Source organism: Jatropha curcas, chromosome 6 (assembly GCF_041381405.1).
Source record: "Jatropha curcas cultivar XTBG-Jc1 chromosome 6, XTBG_Jcur_1.0, whole genome shotgun sequence".
In the NCBI taxonomy this organism is placed as follows: Eukaryota; Viridiplantae; Streptophyta; class Magnoliopsida; order Malpighiales; family Euphorbiaceae; genus Jatropha; species Jatropha curcas.
In genome coordinates this window covers 27,457,690-27,474,748 of record NC_143156.1, presented here as the reverse complement: position 1 = coordinate 27,474,748, position 17,059 = coordinate 27,457,690, and the positions used below count along the sequence as shown (strand labels likewise).

Here is a 17,059-nt window from a genome sequence, read left to right as displayed (position 1 = left end):
TTTACTGTAGTGTGAACTCAAAACTTCTGAGATACTATGTCTTACTTTATAATAACGAATGGCCAATAAAAAAAGGAATAAACAATTGGTCAGGCAATAATACGGAACCTTCACGAATTTTGAGAATTATTATCTTATCACCCTCAATAAACGCCACGAACTTATCACTTGCACGGATAAGGACAACCTCAGATAACGCCTCAATAACAAAACACCTGGATCCAATCAAACGGTCGTGATAAGGGACCCATAATATTTTCACAAATTATTACATTATAAAATATATAATTTTTAATCAACAGTTGATTGGATCTGCCAATTAGACGTGTTACCGTTCCATTTATGTGAAGAGTAATAGGTCATTGTAGATAAAAAATAGGCTCACTTTTAATCTTGAACTTGGATTAATTTAATATATTTGCGTGAATAGAAGATTTTGGATTAATAGCAACAACAATCTCTATTATTATTTTTAATATTTTAAAATTAATTCTTTTATTGATAATAAGTAATATTTAAAAATTAATTATTTGGTACATGAACTTTTTTTTAAAAAAATAGAATATAATTATTATTGTGGTTTGATTTTAATATTAATTTTGAAATAATTATAAAATTTAAAATAGAGCAACTATCAATTTATTTGGCTCATAAACTATTAGAAATTGTAACATTTTTTTATTAAAATAGAATATAAGATATAATTATATTCTAATTTTCAAAAAAAGCATTCGTGTATCAAGAAATTAATTTTTAAATATTATTTATTATCAATTAAATAAATAATTTAAAAATAATAATAGAGATCGACTTACTGTTAACTCAAATTCCTTCACTCACACAAATGTATTACGTTAATCCAAGCCCAAAGTGAAGAGTGAACCTATTTTTTATTTACAATTTAAGTTCTAATTATAAATTAAGGTGTTATTGCAATAAAATGTCAAAGTTTAAGGTGAAATTGATATAAAGATCAAATTTAAATGAAATTGTAACAAAATATTAAAATTCATGATGAAATTGACATAATGATTAAATCTGAGTAAAATTGCAATAAAACCTAAAGTTGAGAGCGAAACAATAAATTAAGCTTTTTTTTCTATTTTATAATGTATTTTGACTCATTAGCTTCGTAAAAAAATTTTATGATCATTTTTTTATAATTTTTTTATTAAATATTCTGTCAAAATTTTTAATATAATCTATGAAAATAAAAAATAATAGATCACTTTAAAAACTTAAAAAGGCAGACTATTCATTAGTAACGTATAAAAATAATTATAGTCTTAATGATCGATTTATGTTTTAATAACAATTGTCAAAATTTTATTGAATATGCAAGATTAATATTCATCTGGTCATAACTGTCGGTTATCATTTACTAAACAGACTCTAATTAGAGCATTCTCTGTTGATCAATTTTTATTTGAATATCACTTTCGACCTTACATAAATATACATGTATAAATTATATATATCTTAGAGTATTTTTTTTCATTTTATTAAAAGATCAGTGAATTCTATTAGTTATTAATAATAAAATTCCATGTTTGGTTTATATATGTATTTTAATTCTTGATATTATTATTAATAAATTATATATTTTTTTTTTTAAAAAAAAAAAAAATATATATATATATATACATTGCCAGCCAAAAGCCAAATTTTATATGTTGGCTTTTAAATATGCTCAAGAGCTACTGCTTTTTGTCGTGCTGCCCCTTTTCACGTATAAATTTTCTCATAAAAAATAAATAGAATGCGCGTAGTACATGATTCTTGTGATATAGTTTGTTTGGTATTGAAATGCAAAATTGTTTTTAATTATTTTTTTATCATAAATTATGATCCCCACAAACCAATGACTTATCAATTTCATGGAGTGGCATGACTTAGTTAAGACATTATTAATTAAACATAAAAAAAAGAAAAAAACATGAGCTAAGTAACCAGGTACCATCTAGGACAGTACTTACAAGGAAACCTTCATGACATATTGAATAATATTAACAACACGTCAGCCAGAAATTAAAATTAGAGACTAAAGAATTTAGAAAAGCAAACTTAAAAAATTTACTATTTTAAATGGTAAAAATAAAAAATTTTAATATTTTATGGATGTTTCTTAAAATAAAAAAATTCGGCGGGCCTCCCGACCCTTCTAGCTCCATCAATGGTTACAATATATTGATGGAATGGAATGGATGATAAGGAACATTTCTCCATTAACAAAAAGTGTCAGAATTCGAATATTGGTATGAAGTTCCTTTAAACACACAGAATGGAACGGTTGCTCATTTCTGAGTTTAACGACGCGAATCTAAATTAATCGTGTCAATGTATTTCGAAGATCCCATAATTAAAGAAAAAAAAAATATTTGCAATTTAAATTAATGCAACAACATGTTTATATATGACAAAACACTATAACTATTGGGTACAATTTTGGAATTATTTATAACCCCAACTCATGTTTACATAATTATAGCATCCATATTTGTATTTTTTTTGTCTCCCCATAAACAATTTTACACGTCCTTCAAATATTTACATACTAATAATAGGATGAGACATTGGTAATTATTATTTTATTCTTAATCAAAACAAAATGAAACTTATAGTTACTTCTTTCATGAGATCATCAAGAATTTCACATCATACATTATTAGAAAAAGAGAAATTCTTTTTAAGTTTATAGTTTCTTGAATTCTTTTATTTTTCATTTTTTAAAAAATTAATTCAAATTTTAAAAAATTGACTTAATTGATAAATAAGCTCAAGAACGTGTTAATTAAAAATATTTATTCTTTTATATAAAGAAAGTTATTTAATTTAACTTGAAGCATAACTTTTGATGAGGTTTACAAGCCAAAAATATTAGTTAAAGTGGTTGAATTGTCGACTTATTATTAATACACACTTTTTGAATATTCAAAATGAGAAAATATAAAGTGTCTAATAAATAACAAAACCTCCTATAGCTTTACAACTTTTTTCACTTCACTTTTAGATAATGCAATTTACATATAAAAGCATGAAAATGATAGCAATGTATATCATCATCTTCATACATTGCATCTTCTTCTTATTTTATTCCTTAATTCAATAAATTAATCATCCTTATTCATTTAAAATTTATTCTTAACATTTAGCGTTTCGATTCAATCAAATAGTATTTATCGAATTGATGAAATTAAATTTATGGTTTTATATATTTTTTTTTATTTCATATTGAAACTAAATGAATATTTTACTATGATATTTTGAAAATTTACAAAATGAATAGTAGGATTAAAATTATATTAAATATTGAAATTCAAGATTTATGTTGAGTAACAAATTGTTTATTGAACTTTATTTTTAATTTTATAATTTTTTAGTCTTTTGAATTTTTGGACTCATTTGGTTTATAAAATATAAAGAGGATGGAATATAGATTCACTGAAAATAGAGTATCTTAAATTTATTTCAAATTTAATTGTATAATAAATATTTCATGGAGAAGGCAAACTTGTAACATTGAGAATACCATTTTTAAAGGGAAGGATTATAATTTTGACAAGTGAAAAAAAAAAAAAATCAACCATTTTTATAGATGAAGAAAATAAAATGTAAATTAATATTTTATTTTATGAAATATCTACTTTGTTAGTTATTATTCCATTAAAGCTTAATATCCCGGGCCAATCCCTTTTTATCTCCAAGAGCGAGCGGAGATTAGTCAAATTTTGTGGAATAAAAAAAAAATAAAGCTTAATATTTTCATATTATGTGGAAGAATGGTTTTGGATATGAACATATTGATTCAACAAAAGTCAATTTAGCATTGACCTAGTGGGTACTTCCGGGTCTAATTGAACTGCTATGATTCATACTTAATAAGCTGTCAAAATACCGTAGACACGCTAAGTCAAGCTTTTAATTGGAAACGAAAATATCTTTATGAAAGTAAGTTTGGGATAAATGAATTTCATAAAATTTTATGGATAAATCTAAATTTTTATGTTTAGTATAAAAAAAATAGAAAATTTTGATTTTAAGAATTCAATTCTATAAATTTAAATATAATCAAACCAATTCTATACAAACAGTAGAATTTTCAAATGAAATTTTAAAAATAAAAATAATGAAATTTTCAATTTTAAATTTATTACAAACATGAAAAATAAAAATGAATTCTATATATAATTCATTTATAAATGAATTCTACATTTGTATTCATTTATACCAAACGCAATGAAAAAGTACTATTCAAATATTCGTTTCTTCTCCTATATAAATTAGGTTTGATTTTCACATAAATTAAGAAAAAACAATAATATGATTACATTTTAATTTTATTTCTTTTTTTTATAATATGCCCATTTAGTAATAATCCATCAACTAAATATTCTTAAAAAAAAAAAAACATCAACTAATGAATAAACACAAGAGTCAAGACAATAAAATAGAGTTGGCTCTAATAGAACTATTTCCAACATTGTTTATATATACTACTCTAGGTTACTAATTATGAAGTATTAAGGTACTACATTTATTAGTAGATATGCCATTAAATCGGAACAAAATAAAAAAATTGGGTAAATTTTCCGCTTATAAAAAAAAGTAAAACAATAATATAGAATAAACAAAAATAAATAAAAAAGCAATTATATATATATATATATATATATATATATATATATATATGAACAAACGGAATATTACTTTTAACACAAACAAACAGGTTTTTTAAAATTTAATTATTGAATTAATAAAAAAATAGTAATTAAATGATTTTATAAAATTATTAATTTATTTTCACATAAATATTTTTACACTTAAACCATCAACTTTATATTTTTAATTTTTGGCTCACAATAGGAGGATGGAGGCGTCAATGACGGTCCCAGCCCTTCATAGGGTATTTTTTTTTTTTAATTTACTAAATAAATTGGTAATTTCATTTTACTTTCCCTCAAAACTTTTAATATTAATCTAAAGCCAAAAAAAAAAAAAGTTTTAATTGATATTTGAAAGATAAATAAACCGAAAAATAGAAAGAGGAAAGAAAAGGAAATCTACCACCTCTTAGTTTCAGGAGACGCCACTTTTGACCTTATCCTACCCACCGTTACTTAGCGGTCGTTTGTATCTAGTACTCGCCGTTAACTGTTGAAGGGTCTCTCTCCTATTTAACTCCGTCTCTTTTAACATCCTCCGTTACACACTCTTTCTCTCATTCTCTCTCTCACAAATGGGGATCGAATGTGCGAGACTCTGTTTTGGGTGGATTTGGAGCCTCTTCTTTTAGGTGATTTTCGAATCTCTTTGATTTTATTCATTTCCATTATTTTCTTTTGTTTTTTTTTTTACGGAGTTCGGGATCCATCTTAGTCTGATTTGGTCGCTTTGAATCTCTACTTTATCTGCTATTAAGCTTATTATCGTAGGATTTCTTTTCAGATTCTACGGATTTTCGAATTGTTTCCTTGTTTTGGGTTTTCTACCCTGTTTGGCAACTCGGAAAGTGCAGGAAATCGAATTTTCTTTGAAATTTTCAGTTTTCGGAGGGTTTAACCTAATGGGATCCTGAAAAATTGGAAACTTGGTATAATTTTTTTTACTTGGGGTTCGTGCTATAGCTTAAGATTTAACTTAATTAGCTTCTCTAGAATTACTGAGATTCTGTTATGATTTGTGGAAATCCAAATTTAATAGATTGAGTTATTCCTCTGGTTAATTGTTATTCTTGGTATCCAAGAGATGGACAGAGTTGTTTGATAACTTATAATTGGAAATCTGTAAACTATGTTAAAGAATCAATATATTTTTATTTTGTCTAGTTGATCTCTCTCTATTTCTTCTGTTTTTTTTTTTTTTTTTTTTTTTTTTTTTTTTTTTTCTGACAGGTCGGTGATTTACCAATGATATTGATGTCATCTTTTGCTGTTCTTTGAATCCATTGATGAACATTTGTCGATTATTGTGGTGGAAAAATTTGGGGCTTTAAAGATGAAGAGATTTATGAGTTGCTTGTTCGGTTTTGTTGATTGATTGGGAGCTCTGCTGATTTTTGTGGGTTTCTATTTGATTCATGATGCTGTTGATGATTTTGTAGCCGCTGTGGTTGACTTGCAAGTCATAAACTAGAATTCAGAAAAATAAAGAAGAAAAAAATATGGGGGAAACTATACTCACAACCTTGTCAATGGAGAATTATCATCCATCTACACTTTTATCAATGGATTCAAGTTCTCTAACACATGAAGAAATGGAGAGAGAGATGAATCGGCCAGTCATTCTTTCACGGCCCCCGGATATCAATCTTCCGTTGTCATCTGAGCCTAGCCCTCCTTCCTTGGGTTGGAATGATACATGTGACATCTTAGATGTTAGTCTTGCGCCTCAAACTTATGAGGTTGAGACAGTCATCAATGTCCCAAAAGTTACAAAGAAGTGCACAAAACGGCTTGATAGTATTTGGGGTGCATGGTTTTTCTTTAGCTTCTATTTCAAGCCTGTTCTGAATGAGAAATCAAAGTGCAAGATTATTAGGGACAGTAATGGCGTATCTGGTTTTGAGAAATCAGATTTGCAGCTTGATGCTTTCTTGGTTCAGCATGACATGGAAAATATGTACATGTGGGTTTTCAAGGAAAGGCCTGAAAATGCCTTGGGTAAGATGCAGCTGAGGAGTTACATGAATGGGCATTCTCGCCTAGGGGAGCGCCCTTTTCCATTCAGTGTTGATAAGGGCTTTGTTCGGTCTCATAGGATGCAGAGAAAGCATTACAGGGGTCTCTCCAATCCTCAGTGTGTTCATGGAATAGAAATTGTTAGATCACCCAATCTCATGAATCTTGATGAGGAAGAGAGGAAAAGGTGGATGGAGCTTACTGGTAGAGACGTAAATTTCTCAATTCCTGTTGAAGCAAGTGACTTCAGTTTGTGGAGGAACCTTCCAAACACAGAATTCGAGCTTGAGCGCCCTCTTCATCCATTAAAGAATAATGGGAATTCCCAACCGAGAAAATTGCTTAATGGTACCAGTTTGAATCTGTCCACCCAGTCATCAGACCATAGCAATGGTGAGAGCATAGACCTTTCGCCTGTATCTCATAAGCGGAAAAAGGATTATTTGCCACATGGAAATGATGATGAATGTCTCGCAAACAATTCACATGGTGACAGAGTTGATATGAATATCCATCCAGTTGAGCCAGCATGGATAAATGAGTTCAGTGGAGTAATGAAGAATGTATATGGGCCTGTTACAGCAGCAAAAGCAATATATGAAGATGATGAAGCATTCTTAATCATCATCAGCTTGCCCTTTGCAGATATTCAAAGAGTGAAAGTCACCTGGAGAAACACTAATTCACATGGAATTGTCAAGATATCTTGTGTAAGTACAGCCTGCATGCCATTTATTAAGAGACATGATAGGACATTTAAGCTAACAGATCCAACACCAGAGCACTGCCCTCCAGGGGAATTCATTCGGGAAATTCCCCTTCCAAACCGCATTTCAGAAGATGCTAAACTGGAAGCATACTGCGATGAGACAGGTACAATGCTTGAAATTATTGTCCCCAAACATCGTGTCGGACCAGAAGAACATGAAGTCCACGTATGCCTTCGCCCTCTCCTTGGAGTGAATGGGCATTTGTCGAGCTGAAAGATGCATTTATTTGAAGATGTAAGGACGGTTAGACTGGTTAGTGCTTCATTGATTACTAACCCCATTCCATAAAGGAAATTTATGAAATGATATTTGCATTTTTTTTCTCCGGATTACATGTATTTTCTATTCATTAAGCTTTCTTATTCTCTATTGTGTTTTTGAAAATTATTTTAGGCTTCACTAGGTAAGTAATCATCACGGTTGGGGGGAAGAGAATAGCATAGGAAGAAGAATCTTAACTTGTCATCATTACGAATATCATTGATTCAGTTATCAAGAGAAATGCCAGTCCCAGTGCTGATTTTAAGCATTCAGTTATCTGGACTTGTTTCAGGAGCATGTATAATATGGCTTCTGCCACTGGTATGTTCTAGTGAGATATTATATTACATTTGTGGGAGCTTTGTCTTTCAACATTTCTTCAAAGCTGTAATACAAGTTTCATCCACAACCGATGCAACTATGCATGCTTTATAGATCACGCATAGTTTTGGTTGAAACATTGTATTATCAGGAGGGATTTGTTTTATTAATGTGACATTTGCAGATCTTTGCTATAATAACATGTTGGCTTGGTAATTAGTTGATCATTTACGAAGCAAACAAGCATGATAAGCTAACATGGTGAAGCTATCTTCTTCATCTCACTGATAATATAAGATTCTCAAATGAATTGGCCTTGCCCTCTCCATTTTAATCCCTAGCTTGTCACACTTAGAACACCTGCATAATACTTGGAATGCACATCGCAGATTTTGGAATGATTATGGTAGCTATGATAGTTGTTGGTGGGATGCGGAAAGATTGGAAAGCCATCAAAATTAGATGGTCTTTTGCTTATCAAAATTCCCTTTTGCTTTTTCACTTTGGCACTAAATCACATAGCTATAGGTCCCTTGAAACACTAATTGGAGGTGGGTGCCCATGCACTATACAAAGGAAGATTGACTTAACGACCTTTTTATATTTAGTATCTTTGAAGGATATTATAGTGGGACATAAATCGCAATTATTGCGCCTTTTCCCACTTCGTGAAACTACTTAGTGAAATAGACATCTGGGAAAATAGCTTTTCTGCAATAGTCAAACAGCCAAAAGAACATATTTCAGTAATTGCTTGTAACATCAAAATTTAGACCCATGGATGCCTTTGACAATTCCTATTCCTATATCAATAATACAGCCGGCCAACCGATAATTTTTTATCCTTTAAAGGGTGAAAGGCAAGAATACTGTTGTGCCTAAAAAAGGGCTTTACAACGCACATGACAAATCCAACAATGCAACATTTCTAATATCGTCCAGACACTTACTAGTTGATGGGCATGACTAACCGCGTGAGCCCCACCACCTCTTCTCCTGTACCAATAATTGATGTGGGACACAAATTTTCTCACATAGCAACTTCATTAATGATAGTTTCTGTTGAAACAATGAGAATACTGTGGCAACACTCCAATTTCTTTTGTTGAATGGATTAAAATTTAAAACTTGTGATTAATTGTAAGCAATCATGAAGAATTTTAGCTAGTCTTGTAATGATAGCAATCAGAAACTTAAAAACAATCAAAAAGAAAAATACTACACAATATATTAAAGTTAAATATCAAATAGATAACAAAAGTAGCAGTTCAACAAAAAGAAACGCCTTCTCAAAATAACTGCTCAATAAAACCAGCAAACAGAAACGCCTCCCTTCCCAGTACCCAACTGCTCCACAAAACACCACCACCAAAAAACATTCTAAAAAGCAGCTTAATCTACTTCTTCGATCTTAGGGCCAGCACTACTGCCACCAGCTGGAGGAGCATCCTCGTCCATGCCACCTGCCATGTCAGGACCGGAACCCTGGTACATCTTGGCAATGATAGGGTTGCAGATGCTTTCAAGCTCCTTCATCTTGTCCTCGAATTCATCTGCTTCAGCCAGCTGGTTGGCATCTAACCAGTGGATAGCTTGTTCAATGGCATCCTCAATCTTTTTCTTGTCGTCTGCAGCAAGTTTAGAACTGATCTTCTCATCTTTCACTGTGTTCCTCATGTTGTAGGCATAATTCTCCAAAGCATTCTTGGCGTCAACCTTCTTTTTGTGTTCCTCGTCCTCTGCTTTGTATTTCTCTGCCTCTTGTACCATCTTTTCAATCTCTTCCTTGGACAACCTCCCCTTATCATTTGTGATAGTTATCTTGTTCTTCTGGCCAGTGGTTTTATCCTCGGCAGACACATTTAAGATACCATTAGCATCAATATCAAAACACACAGTGATCTGAGGAACACCCCTTGGAGCTGGAGGAATGCCAGATAGCTCGAATTTTCCTAACAAGTTGTTATCCCTGGTTCTTGCTCTCTCACCCTCGTAAACCTGGATCAAAACACCAGGCTGGTTATCCGAGTAGGTAGAAAACACCTGCTCCTTCTTGGTGGGAATGGTGGTGTTCCTTGGTATCAAGACGGTCATAACACCTCCAGCTGTTTCTAGTCCAAGAGATAGAGGGGTAACATCCAAGAGCAACAAATCTTGCACTTTCTCATTGCCCTCACCGCTTAAGATTGCAGCCTGAACAGCTGCTCCATAGGCAACAGCCTCATCAGGGTTTATGCTCTTGCATAGCTCCTTTCCGTTGAAAAAATCCTGCAACAACTGCTGCACCTTAGGAATTCTAGTCGAACCACCAACAAGAACAACATCATGTACACTGCTCTTATCCATCTTAGCATCCCTCAAACATTTCTCGACAGGCTCCATACACTTCCTGAAGAGATCCATGTTAAGCTCCTCAAATCTGGCACGGGTAATTGTTGTATAGAAATCAATACCCTCATATAACGAGTCAATCTCAATTGTTGTCTGAGCAGTAGATGAGAGAGTCCTTTTAGCCCTCTCGCAAGCGGTCCTCAACCTCCTAAGAGCTCTAGGGTTTCCAGAGATATCCTTCTTGTGCTTTCTCTTAAACTCTTGTACAAAATGATTCACCATTCTGTTATCGAAGTCCTCTCCTCCAAGGTGAGTGTCACCTGCAGTAGCCTTTACTTCAAATATACCCTCTTCAATGGTAAGTAGTGAGACATCAAAAGTCCCACCACCCAGATCAAAAATCAAGACATTCTTCTCACCAACGCTTCCAGCCTTCTTATCAAGACCATAAGCAATAGCTGCGGCAGTTGGCTCATTAATAATGCGCATGACATTGAGGCCAGCAATTACACCAGCATCCTTTGTTGCTTGGCGTTGAGAGTCATTGAAATAAGCAGGGACAGTAACAACTGCATTCTTAATTGTGGATCCAAGATAAGCCTCAGCAATCTCACGCATCTTAATCAGAACCATAGAAGAAATCTCCTCTGCAGAAAATTGTTTCTCCTCACCCTTGTATGAAACCACAATCATAGGCTTGTCACCTGGACCAGCAATAACCTTGAATGGCCATAGCTTCATGTCACCCTGTACAGAGGGATCACTGAATCTCCTCCCAATCAAACGCTTAGCATCTATCAATAACATAAATGCATACTATCAGCAACCCAACCGCTTCCAAGTTCAACACAAAAAACTTATACCAATTTCAAATTTCCTAATTAGTTGATAATTCCTAAATCAGTTCAAGTTATTTCATACTAAACAAATTCACAAAAAGTGGATAAAGAAACCTTCTTGAAATAATTTTATCCAAGAAACATAAGAATTAGCTGCTAATCTATTATCTACGGGCACCCTTATGGTGACTATTTCTAAAATAATAAATCATGATAATTCTTATAACTTCTTAATATGGGCTGGACATAAATCATGTTCCAATAACAACTTCCATAGATTCATTATAGTTAGACATAAGACATGTCATTACTGTTAGTTAAAATAGCTTCGAAGAAACAAAGATCAATTTGAAAAGATTATACCTTCCTTACGCTCTTGCTATTAGGGGTATCTATTAGCTTAAAAAGAAACAGTGATCATGTTTGTATTATTAGAATCTTTATTGCATAAGAGCAAACAAAAAATTTGCAAAGCTGAAAAATTTTGAAAATATCCAAGCCAACAAACAATATTTACTCCTTTTTGGAAAAAAAAAAAGGAGAGAAAATTTAAAAGTTTGCTACACAGTACTCACCAAAGACAGTGTTGATGGGGTTCATGGCGACCTGATTCTTAGCAGCATCCCCGATCAAACGCTCCGTGTCAGTGAAAGCGACATAAGACGGTGTCGTTCTATTTCCCTGATCATTAGCAATAATTTCAACTCTGTCGTGTTGCCAAACGCCGACGCATGAATAAGTCGTTCCGAGATCGATACCGATCGCTGGTCCTTCTCCTTTTCCGGCCATCGTAGAAATCAACGAATCAGATTATCACGAAGAGACAAAGACTTGGAAAACAGGGTTTACTCTTGTAAGATCTTTTCTATTCCTCTTGTATGGTATTGGTAGAAAATATAGGCAGTTCCCGGTACTTGGAGGTGTCATTATTTATATATGGTTTGCTTTTAAGGTTCGAGAACGTTCGGAAGGAATCTCAGCCGTTGGATTTTGAATGTACGGACGGTGTGGCACGTAAACAGTAATAATTATTACTAATTATTATTATTATTAAAGTTTCTGGTTGGTTCTTGAATCTTCTATAACGGTGTCTGAAGGTCGGCGAACGAAATATCTTCTACGACTGCGCTTCCGGCACGAACACGATATGAAATCTCGCCTGACGGCTGTCGGTGACTCGCTCGTTATGCGGGTTGGGCTTGTCTTTGGGCCTCCAATTTTGTTATCTCGGTTCAATTCTGGCCCATTGAAATCTACTTTCATTATAATTATAATTTTTTTTATAGTATCGAGGAATAACGGATTTAAACCAAGATTTATTATCAATTCATATATGTAGCTACTAATAGGTAATGTTTTAGTGTGCGAAAAACTATTATAATATTAAACTTAAGTAATCTATCTATTATAATACATATATCCCTATTTTCAGTCTACTTAAATTAATGATTCACTCGTTAATGCAAATTTAAATTTTAAGTCTTAAATTTATTAATATTTGAATTGATCTCAAACTCAATATTAGTTGTAGTTTATTTGAATTATGCTTTTAATGCAAGATAGGTCCATCGTCAAATATCATACAAAACATATGGATTAATATCCCTTTAAATATCTATTGATATGAAAACAAAATATTCATGCTCATGGCATCATGCTATTATTTTCAAATTATATCTTAAAACAAAATTGAAAGGGTGAATGAGATATGAAATCTCAATTTTATTTTTCTAAAGGAACGAACCTATTGATTTCGTTGCAATAAAATTAAATTCTCATAAATAATTAATGAAGATATAATATTTATTAATTTGTTTTCAAATGAAATACATTATGTATATTAATATGAATTTCATTGGACTAAACTTCCTTTGTTGCAGTTAAGAATAAATAAATAGTCGAGCAAGATACAAGGAAAACGAACAATATTAGAATTTGTAAACATTCTGTTCTAGATTACCAACAAGATTTTATTAATGCCTCGTAATTCAAAATCTGGCAGATCAAAATAAGAAAGGAAGCTAGAAATTAAATAGTAAGAAATTTATCAATTCAAAAAAGAATTGCATGTAATGGCCATCTTCTTCTTCTTCTTCTTCTTCTTCTTCTTCTTGGACCAAAAAACATTATGCTAGCATGATAAGGGTCTCTCTTCTCAGACAAGGATAGATGGAGGAGGGTGCAAATTTCCAATGGGGTTGGGTCCTGATGGGGACTTATTATGAACTGTTTTTTTGACCTGTCTTCCAGATATCTTGAAATACAAAAATAAATAAATTAGTGGTTAAGTTCAAAATGAAATCATAAATAATGATACATGGTAATTACCCTAGAAACAGAAATATATCTGGTACTGGGAGAGCTTGGCTTGGGTTGTGCATTTCTCAGCCTGGAATCAACTACAAGAAGCATAAAAACAATGAGTTCCCTTGTAACTATAATACCAATCATGATCGAATTAAACTGGAAAAAAAAAAAAAAAGAATAGACAACTAGAAGTGTATGTATATATATATATATAGTGGGTTGCCTGATTCTGCAGGATGAAGCAGTAACGCAGAAGAGCAATGGCACTGAGAAGCAATGAAGAGCGCAAGGAATGAACATGCTAAAATCTGCTTTGGCTTCATTTTCGGGCATGGGATTGTGTGAATTAACAAACAACATTTATAAACAGATTCTTTTGAGTATTAATAATTGCTAAGTTTGAATTCTAAGAGGGTGTCTTGGAATCCTATGCCTTTTACATTTAACTTCATGAACCCAGAAATGTCTATATCTTGTCATTATAGGTTGACCTTTTTTTTTCTTTTTTCTTTTTTTTTTTTTTTTTTTCTTTTGGAATTTCTTGGATTAAATATATAATAAACCCATTATTAATGTTGTTCTCCTAGTGCCCAACCAAAAGCTTTTTTTGTGATTCTCCTTTGAATTTTTTTATGTAGCATTGGTGCAAGAATCACTTTTACAATTTTCATATTAGATAATTGTTCTGCTACATAGTATTTAAGGAAAGTCCTATCAAGAGCTAATTCAACTACAAATGTTTTTACAGGTGCTGTATGGTATTTAAGTAGCCAGATGGTATCTAAATAAACTCCTTGCAGTAAAATTCAGTTGGAATGCAGTCCAGTTCTACTAATGTAATCGCTAATTGATAAATTTTACTTAAGTTTTAACACATATTTTCATTGTTTCATTTTTAATTTTGATTTGTTTTCAGCAACAGTTCTTTTTTAGTAATTTTTAGAGTTTTAACTAGTCAAAACGTTAAATATTATTATTTCTAGTGTTCGATAATATAACATTTGAACTAATTTTTAGAGGGTAAAAGTGTTTTATAAAAGGTTAATCCTGTAACGTTAGTTTTTACCATTTTATTGAAAAACTACTTAAACAGCTATTAGCTACTAGAACAGTTAAACAACTATCAAAATAGCTAATTTTGTCTAACCGTTTTTTCATTTAAACCTTAATTGGGACTTTCTTTGCGTATGCAATTAACTAATCATATAAAAAACATGATTGGAATTCCCTATTCACGTTCACCCAACAATAATTCATGTAAATGCAAAAAAAAAAAAAAAAAAAAAAAAAAAAAAAAAAAAAAAAAAGCACAATAATCTTTATACTTAAGGTGAAAAAGCTTAAGCTTTGCATCAAATTCAAGAAGCACATTGATTAGGAGCATCGTGCATATAAGCTTATGAGTGTGGAAAATAAGTCTTAGGAGTGGGACACCACTTATAAGAGAGGAGAAAAACCTTATCAAGGTAATGATTCTAAATCCCTTAATTAATCAGACAAGACAACTTATAATGATCTAATTACTACTATTTGAATTAACTTTTTTGTAGGTTTATTAGGCAATTGTCACATTCACTTTTAGGGTTGTCGATTAAAAGTAGTTTGTCTGCTTTAGATTCCTGTTATTCTTGTGGTTGATTTTTCTTTCATTTTCTTTTTATTCTTCGAAAATAATTATGGTAATAAGTCCTTAATCTTATTTGTCGGAAGTGAAATATTTTATTTTCATGGAATTTTTAATATCGATGTAATGATTTACTAATGTCAAAATTAAAATAAAGAATTTAATATAATATGCAAAAGTTAATCAAATAAAAAATGTTATTAAATTAGAAAAATAAAATAAAATTGTAGTATATCATCTTATAATCTTATTGTTAAACATTTACATGCAGTAATTAGTTTTTTCTATTCATAAAATAAAAAATGTTTGATCTTAAAATATATAAATTGCCATACTGGGATACAATTGTGCACATACCTTCAGGTGCCAAAGGTCTTGAGTTTAATTATCAGAATGCCCCCAAATGATGTTTTAATCAAATTTTATGTGGGCCTATGGGCTTTTTTTTGTGTCTCTTATTAACGAATCTCAGATGACGTCGCTGCTTTTATTTGGGCCTTCGGCTTTCTGGGCTTTTTGGCGTTTCTCACACTAATGTAGAACCTAGGCTTTTGTTGTGTCTCTCTTATTAATGTAAATCTTAGATAACTTGCCCTGCTTTTATTTTTAGCTGTTCTTTTGAACTAGCTTTATCTGCTTTAACATGTGATATAAATAATAAAAATATTAATTACATTTTATAACAGTATTTACTAGTTATGTGTATATTAATTTTAAATAATACAAATAAATATTTACTTTAAAAAAATAATTATGGTAGTGATTATCTTAATAGAAAATATCTAAAAGTCAAGTCTATCTGATGACGTTATTTTGTGCAAATAAGGATATTTTGTCCTTTTACAAAAAAAGAAAAATATAAAGAACTCTGACAATTTTTCCACACAACAATTTGCTATTGGCTTGGTGTGTCGGTAGTACCATGTCAATACATTCTTCAATCTTTATAAGATTAATATAATCCAAAACCTTATACAAATAAAAATTAGTTAGCGGCTAATAAAAAGAGAAGACTCCAAATGTAATTAACTAATTGAAATTTCTATCAGCAACAAAATATTGATTAATAATTTTTTCTGAAATGCTAAAAGTTAAATATTAAATGATTTAATTTATATTGTCGAATACTATAAAATATAGCGTTTAACCAGAACTATTTAAAAAGTTATTGCCGAACACAATCTAAAATTTATATACCAAGCAATTACTTTTTTGGACAGAAAGAAGAAATCTTTGAGTTGGCTGATTACAATTCCATAGATGAAGTCAAAAAAGAGCATAAACAAATATGGAGGAGGTCTGTTTGATCTGCTAAGAGCAATAAGAGCCATGATTTTGGAGATGCTTTTATGGCTTCCATGTGAGATGGCCAAAACCAGACCACCTTTCAAGAACTAGCATGGAATAAAGTGATTCTTGCTTGGACTGTACAAGCAAAAGGAATGATAATAGTAGTCATAGAGCTATCTATAGTATTCCTAAATCTCAAAAATTTGAGTCCAACTTGAATTTGTGAGATTCCAATCTTTATGTCTATTCTTCAATAATTTTATATTTTTATCATTGCATTTTCTTTTGCACACAGGACAGTGACTTTGAGTTTTGAAAATCTTGATTTTACATAATTCACATGTAAATAGCAATTTACTTATGATGTTTAATGCATCATAATTAATTTAATAAAATGAGAATCTTGAAAATGTATCACTATGCACTTTGTGTGGTAGATCTTTAACTGCAGGCTGAAAGGTCTATATTGTATATATTTCTGTCAAAGGCCAAATACAAACTCTAAATAAAAGTGAAAAGAGACAAATAATACAATTTAGAGGGTAAGATTGAGAAGCTCTCTATTGGAAGAAGAAGAACAAGTTGCACATTCAAGAGTGGATATTTTTTGTGCCCACTTAATTTTTGTTCATAGAATTA

At 31.2% G+C, this 17,059-nt stretch overlaps 3 protein-coding genes across 5 annotated transcripts; 1 reads left to right on the top strand and 2 right to left on the bottom strand.

Moving 5' to 3' along the window:
• The first annotated feature begins 5,134 nt into the window (after window positions 1-5,134).
• Window positions 5,135-8,256, top strand: LOC105647821 (uncharacterized). 3 transcript variants are annotated; one of them, XM_020684820.3, is made up of 3 exons: window positions 5,135-5,293; window positions 5,892-7,699; window positions 7,841-8,256. In XM_020684820.3, exon 2 carries the CDS (start codon window positions 6,161-6,163, stop codon window positions 7,658-7,660), a length of 1,500 nt encoding a protein of 499 aa, XP_020540479.1. In that variant the 5' UTR covers window positions 5,135-5,293; window positions 5,892-6,160; the 3' UTR covers window positions 7,661-7,699; window positions 7,841-8,256. The 3 variants fall into 3 exon arrangements, with proteins under 3 accessions (XP_020540479.1, XP_012089441.2, XP_037495660.1); XM_012234051.4 differs by having other exon boundaries at window positions 5,892-7,980; XM_037639732.2 differs by lacking the exon at window positions 5,135-5,293 and adding an exon at window positions 5,316-5,590 and having other exon boundaries at window positions 5,892-7,980.
• A 979-nt stretch (window positions 8,257-9,235) lies between these two features.
• Window positions 9,236-12,115, bottom strand: LOC105647830 (heat shock 70 kDa protein 4). The gene is made up of 2 exons (XM_012234060.4): window positions 11,775-12,115; window positions 9,236-11,154 (listed from the first exon to the last, which is right to left on the bottom strand). Exons 1-2 carry the CDS (start codon window positions 11,986-11,988, stop codon window positions 9,422-9,424), a joined length of 1,947 nt encoding a protein of 648 aa, XP_012089450.1. The 5' UTR covers window positions 11,989-12,115; the 3' UTR covers window positions 9,236-9,421.
• Window positions 12,116-13,107: 992 nt separating this feature from the next.
• On the bottom strand, window positions 13,108-13,888 carry LOC149495844 (uncharacterized). Its single transcript, XM_089723339.1, has 3 exons — window positions 13,730-13,888; window positions 13,528-13,598; window positions 13,108-13,453 (listed from the first exon to the last, which is right to left on the bottom strand). The coding sequence occupies exons 1-3, from the start codon at window positions 13,827-13,829 to the stop codon at window positions 13,355-13,357; spliced, it is 270 nt and encodes an 89-aa protein (XP_089579465.1). The 5' UTR covers window positions 13,830-13,888; the 3' UTR covers window positions 13,108-13,354.
• Between the last annotated feature and the right edge of the window lie 3,171 nt (window positions 13,889-17,059).

Bases quoted from the DNA above. Each gene is read 5' to 3' on its own strand.
- LOC149495844 (XM_089723339.1), bottom strand. From the start codon at position 13,829: ATGAAGCCAAAGCAGATTTTAGCATGTTCATTCCTTGCGCTCTTCATT. The intron at 13,599-13,729 runs GCAACCCACTAT...TGCTTCTTGTAG, and splicing joins GCTTCATCCTGCAGAATCAG to TTGATTCCAGGCTGAGAAAT. The intron at 13,454-13,527 runs GTAATTACCATG...TTGTATTTCAAG, and splicing joins GATATATTTCTGTTTCTAGG to ATATCTGGAAGACAGGTCAA.
- LOC105647830 (XM_012234060.4), bottom strand. From the start codon at position 11,988: ATGGCCGGAAAAGGAGAAGGACCAGCGATCGGTATCGATCTCGGAACG. The intron at 11,155-11,774 runs GTGAGTACTGTG...TGTTATTGATAG, and splicing joins CCCCATCAACACTGTCTTTG to ATGCTAAGCGTTTGATTGGG.
- LOC105647821 (XM_020684820.3), top strand. From the start codon at position 6,161: ATGGGGGAAACTATACTCACAACCTTGTCAATGGAGAATTATCATCCA.